At 44.2% G+C, this 6,336-nt stretch overlaps 1 protein-coding gene and 1 non-coding gene across 2 annotated transcripts; one reads left to right on the top strand and one right to left on the bottom strand.

The window, feature by feature from the left end:
* The first annotated feature begins 264 nt into the window (after positions 1-264).
* LOC122132439 lies at positions 265-393 on the top strand. The gene has a single exon (XR_006152205.1). It is a non-coding gene; the product is annotated as a U4atac minor spliceosomal RNA (small nuclear RNA).
* Positions 394-2,101: 1,708 nt separating this feature from the next.
* Positions 2,102-3,408, bottom strand: LOC122132438. Its single transcript, XM_042707175.1, has one exon. The coding sequence runs from the start codon at positions 3,353-3,355 to the stop codon at positions 2,102-2,104; it is 1,254 nt and encodes a 417-aa protein (XP_042563109.1). The 5' UTR covers positions 3,356-3,408.
* Between the last annotated feature and the right edge of the window lie 2,928 nt (positions 3,409-6,336).

Raw genomic sequence — 6,336 nt, 5'->3', positions numbered from 1 at the left:
TCTGGCTCTGTGGTTTCACATCAAATGCAAATGGACTCTGCACAGGATTATGGGTAATGGAACACTTTTCTATCTAAACTCTTTTTTTTTACGAGCACAGTGATCATCCAATGCCCATTTGAACCCTACTACACATGAAGAAATGAGTCCAGCTTTAGATAAACAATGTTGAACTTCCCTCAAAGAGGAAAAAGGACGTCATCACTGTCATGAAGAAAACTAGCACTGGTGAACCATCCCTCTGTGGAGACCTCGCCATGGCAAACCATCTTTGTCATGGGGTGTGAGAGCTGCTCAATGAACGTCTAGTGAGAGCATCTCTGCTGACGCCATGACAACACATGTGCATCACCTAGGCAGCAATGCCTGGGCTATGGTGCAATTTTTGGAACCCTTAAATGTACAAAGTAATAATTTGCACTCAAACCAGCAGTGAGAACACTGCCACCTTGTGGAACATACCAATACAAACACAATTGCTGTCCCAGCCCAAAACATGCAAATTGTAAACTGTGATATTACCATTACTAGTAACTGAAACTAAAGTTACACTATAAACCTACACACATTATATAGACGTACTATATCTGCCCAGACAGCGGAGTTGATTATAAGGTAGTCATTAAATGTGTCTGGTTGTGTAATCCTGATCCTTTGTTCTAAGGGGAGGGGGAAGGGAGGGAGGTAGAGAGAGAGAGGGGAGAGACAAAGAGAGAGGAGAGAGAGAGAATTACTGTAATTATCCTGATGACATGGTGCTAGAACTTGGCCAGGAGAGAAGAAAAGAGAACAGAGAGAATGTCTGGGGGAGGAACAACACACACACACACACACACACTCTCAAACTCTCACACACACACTCTCAAACTCTCACACACACAAACACAAACTCAAGTAGACGTGCCTGTCCATCATCTAGCTGCACATATAGTTGTTCCACATTCACACGTGCTCGCTTCAAAACACACACACTAAATATTTTCTTGCCCTATTTTTACAGACGCCCTACACGCCCACACACACACACACACACACACACACACACACACACACAGAGATGATCCTTGCTTCTTATTCACGCTTGCCCTCTGTAACCACATGCTCACAAGGGCCCTGTCCTTGCCCTACATTTGTATGTGTATTCCAAACACACACAGAGAGAGACACACACACCACACACACCACACACACACACACACACACACACACACACACGAACCCACCTCCATACAAATTCAAACACAAAAAGACACAGACACGGATGTCTGCACGCGTTAAAACACGCACACACGCACGCGCACGCGCACACGCACACGCACACACAGGAGTGCCAGACCTGGCAAAGTGCCACAGGAACTGAGAGGGTAGAGACGGCAGCAAAGCTCTGAGTCTGGCCACGTTGTGGTGGACACACACACACACACACACACACACACACAACACACACACACACACACACCACACACTCTCACACACACACACACACACCCCTTCAGATACATACACTGGCCTAAAGAAAGACAAACAGGTGCAAACACATACACACACACACACAGATAGCCTTGGGACAGACAGATGTGTCCATCGTTTTTTGTGTGTGGAAACACATAGAACCTAGACAGACACAAACTATGTGCATGAATGAACACCACACACACACACCACCTGAGGAGACACACCTACACACGCAGAAGGGTTGGGGTGGAGGCGAGGTGCGGGTGCAGCCCTTGCTTTGACTAACCACACGCACACCCACACACACACGCACACACACGCCACACACACGCACACACACGCACACACACACACACACACACACACACACACACACACACACACACAGACACACACACACAGACACACACTCTCTCGCTCTCTCTCTCTCTGTCCTTTTCATTTGCTGCATCTGTTCTCTCTTGGTTCCACACTCTTATTAAAGAAAAACACTCAATAGACATTAATCTGTGTTGATAAAGCATTGCTCAATATTTCCAATGATGACACAGAAGGATTACATTTTAAAATGTGCTTTATTTGAACATGATCATGAAGCATATTATTTATCATTTGACAACATGAGCATTTGAGCAGTGTGTTCCCTTCAAAGAGTAAAGAGCAGGAAGCCACTGAAGGTGCTGCGGTTATAAGAATCATCATAGAGCCTGGAGCCTGCAGGGATTCTCATGTTAACATCATCTCCCACCTCCAGCTGCAGAGTCACACCACTGGAGAGATAGTTGTATTTGTATTGCCCATTTTCATACTCATACAACTGCATGACCTGCACTCCATTCTTATACATACTGATATGCATGTATGTTGAGAAAAGTACATCTGACACTGTGAATCTGAAGTAGTAGGCTCCTTTTACTGGAGCTGTGAAGAAGCCGGTCATGTTGCTGTAGGCCTGTCCAACATTGGTGATGGATTTAGTGAAGACCAAGTTCAAAACAGTATTCCCAGCCTTTATGTATCCTGAGTCAGTCAGAGCTGCTGAGAATGCTACCTTGGGTTTCTCTGTAATCTCTTTCTCCAGATTCACTACTTCAGTCTCAGTGACTGCCACTCTGGTCTTCACTTCTGTCAGCTCTGCCTCTTGTGCTGCGTGTTCGATTTTGAGTTTCTCCACCTCAGTCTCTCTGGCAGACAGTCTGGTCTCCACTTGGGCTTCACCAGTGTCCATCCTTGTCTTCAGCACTACCAGTTCTGCCTCTTGTGCTGCTTGTTCCAATTTCAGTTTCTCCACCTCAGTCTTCATAGTGGTCAGGTCTGTGTGTTGTGCTGCAGTGTCTTTCTGCACGTGCTCCATGTCAGTCTCGGTGACTGCCACTCTCTCAGTTACTGACCTCAGATCAGCTGTCTGTGCTGCAGCTTCCTTCCTCAGATTCACCACTTCAGTTTCACTTGCAGCCAGTCTGGTCTTCACTGCTGTCAGTTCTGCATCTTGTGCTGCATGTTCCTTGATCAGGTTCATCACATCAGTCTTCACAGCTGTCATCTCTGCCTCTTGTGCTAAATTCACCCTTTCCAGAGCCTCCACTTTAGTCTCACTAGCCACCAGTCTTTGTTTCACTGCATCATTTTCACCCACTATTTTGTTCAGCAGATATTTGGTGTTCTGTTGCTCATCAGGAGTGAAGGTCAGAGTCATTCTCTGCTCCACTACCATGTCTCTGAGTTCTCTGAGCTCAGCAGAGACATCCAGCTGGGCAGAGACTTCAGCAGCAGCAGCAGCAGCAGCAGCCCCAGTGCTCTGGCTCTCTGTGTGAAGATCAGTCTGGGTGCCCAGAGTCAGAGATCCACACATGGGGAGCAGCAGCACCAGCAGTGTGATAACAGCCCTCATCTTTAACATCACTTCCTCGCTGACACACAGTAGTTTTATAGTAGCAGTAGTAGTATTTGCAGTAGCAGTAGTAGTAGCAGTAGTACTATTTGCAGTAGTAGTAGTAGCAGTAGTAGTATTTGCAGCAGTAGCAGTAGTAGTAGTTGAAGAAGGTTGTTAGTCTTACTCCTGAGACACCCTCTTTTATATGCCTCAGTTACTCATTATGTAAGAACTGATATACATGAATATATCACATTATGTAGGACAGGTGTGGCTTCATATTGTGTTCATCTGAGGATGTAATTTCATACCAGAGAGGAAGGAAGTCTTTATTTGTATACTCTCTTTTTATACGTTATTTAGTAATTATGTATTGAGGTTTCATTGCTTTCAGGGTGAACTAAATCCAGGGACACTGATATGTTGATTTTATCCAAGACATATCTGGTTATCAGTGTTGTGGGAAAATACAAGCCTGTCATCCATAATGTAGGACAGGTGTGGCATCATATTGTGTTCATCTCAGGCTGCAATGTCATACCAGAGAGGAGGGAAGTCTCTACAAAGATATAGACTTAAAAAGGAAATTGGAGGTAGTAAATAGTGTTAGCAGTTGCAGTAGTACTTTACAGGGCTCTCAAGTGTCACGCATTGAGCGTGACAGTCACTCATTTCGGTCTTTAATCACGCACTCCCGCCACACATCGTATTTCTCACGCTGAAAAAAAACTCTAGGCTATTTAATGTGTCGCAGCGCGCTAACATGACCTGGCCGCGCTGCCCTCACCATGGAGGAATCAAGCACGTCTCCCCGAATCCCCTGGAGTTCTGCCGTGAGGTGCCAATTATCAGCCAATAAAAAAAAATAAAAAAAATAGCCAATCAGAAAAAAAAGTGTCTTTTGTATCTGTTGTATCTGGGTAAGATTTAATCCAGCAACCAATGAAAATAAAGCATCCTGGAATTGCGCGCGACTGATCTTCCGAAAGTTTCCTTAACCTGAGGAAACCACTGGAGCTCCGAGCATCAGTCTTCTACACAGAGCAAGTCGTCTCCTGTTTTAATGTTACAACAAATTCACAATGGTTTGACAAAAGCAATGACAACTTGACTGCAGTTAGAGAATATTTCCTAGATAATTAGCATCAGTTTTTGTGAGTGTTTGTAGGCAACACAGTTTGCCTTTTCACTAGGGCTAGGCTATAGCTTTGACTCCGAACTTCGTTAATAGGCTATAATAAATTCGAGTAGGCCTATTAAAAATATATATAGCCTATAATTCGAACGAATATTAGGCAGCCCTTAATATTCAATGATGTTATGGGCATTATTTTTTGTAAATGTGTTTGCTTGAACATTCTATTCAGATTCCCGAGGCTTCTTCACGTGAAGTTGTGAATCGCGAGCTCATTAGGCATACTAGCATGGTATAAATATCCTGGCCATGGATGCATTAATCATTGCATCTGTCTTTCAAAGATGTCTGGTAAAAAACAAACAAGCATCCTGTCCTTCGCCCAAAGAGGAAAGCCCCCTAAAAAGGCCAGAGTAGGCCGAGAGAACGTAAACACATTAGAGGAGGAGATGGTGGAAGAGGAAGAGACAGTACAGGTGGAAGAAGAAGAGACAGTACAGGTGGAGGAGGAGGAGACGGTGGAAGAGATGGTGGAAGAAACAGTGGAGGAGATGGCTAGAACAAAAGGGAGAATAGTCCCAGGAGCAGCCACCTACAAGACCTCTTTTAATAGTGAATGGACCTCTAAATGGCCATTTATTACTGTAGGAAGCACCAGCTCATATTACTGGTGCTCTATCTGCCGCCAAGAGAACTCCTGTGCCCATCCAGGTGTGCGGGATGTGACGAGGCACATAGGCAGTAAGGGGCATCAGGCCAAACAGCAAGCACTGAAGTCAACCAGCGCAGTCAAAAACTTTTACTTGCCAGTGACTGCAGAGACGAGTGTGCAAGAGGTCAAGGTACATTTAAATGCATAAGGTTGACTACAATGTTCATGAATACCATTTTTCCTAATTAATACATCCAATTCTATGACTATGGCATATATAATGGGAACCAACACCAAAAATGAAGAGTCCAAAAAGGCAACAAACACCTACAATAAACAACACAAGTCATAATTCTCTCTCTCTCTCCCACATTGAATTAATACTTAGTAATTGGTTGAATTGTCAGTGCCATGTGTCAAATCTTTTCTGCAAGTCTGATCAATTATTAACAACAACAAAACACTAATAATAATATGGGGGGGGGGGGGCAGGGCTGGTCTGTGGGCATACGGCAGGGGAGGGGCGGGCGGAATGGGGGCGTGGCCGGGAGGGGGGGGGGGTATGTCACTCTTGCCTGTCTTCAAAACTTGAGAGCCCTGACTTTATGAGACTCAGTCTTTGAACACCCTCTCTTTTTAAGTTATTTAGTGATTATTTATGGAGGTTTCATCACTTTCGGGGTGAACTGGAGTCCAAGGACACTGATATGGTGTTTTTTTCAGGACATATCTGGTTGTTCAGTTATCAGTGTTGTGGGAAAGTGCCAGCCTTTCACCCATCATGTAGGGCAGGTAGTGCTTCATGTCCTTATTTCACCCCTTCGTCTTAGAATAAGAATCACATCTACTCCTTCTGTGAATGCTAGTGAGGATCTAGTTCTCACCAAATACAAATAGTCACAAATAATTACAAAAACTGTAGAAGAGGAAAAAGAAATAAGCAAAATAGATCTTTGGGTGACTTTATGGAATTATATAAATATTGATGATGGAAGGTCCTGAGAAACTAGTCGATATAGTTGTGTTTTAAATTTTTTTTATCAATACCAATGTTTTATCATTTCCTTACTCCAGCCCTGCAGGCTGTGTGTGTGGAGCTTCTACCCCTGGGCTATGACTTCAACTTCATCAACAGTAAATCCAAACTTTCTCCAGAAAGTTCTATGAATGCCCACACTTATCCAGCCTTCTTAAATCCCAAACTCATCCCTGACCTGCATA

Source organism: Clupea harengus, unplaced genomic scaffold, assembly GCF_900700415.2.
Source record: "Clupea harengus unplaced genomic scaffold, Ch_v2.0.2, whole genome shotgun sequence".
Lineage (NCBI taxonomy): Eukaryota > Metazoa > Chordata > Actinopteri > Clupeiformes > Clupeidae > Clupea > Clupea harengus.
Note: the sequence above shows the minus strand (reverse complement) of the source record. Positions and strands in the feature narration are given on the sequence as shown.

Bases quoted from the DNA above. Each gene is read 5' to 3' on its own strand.
- LOC122132438 (XM_042707175.1), bottom strand. From the start codon at position 3,355: ATGTTAAAGATGAGGGCTGTTATCACACTGCTGGTGCTGCTGCTCCCC.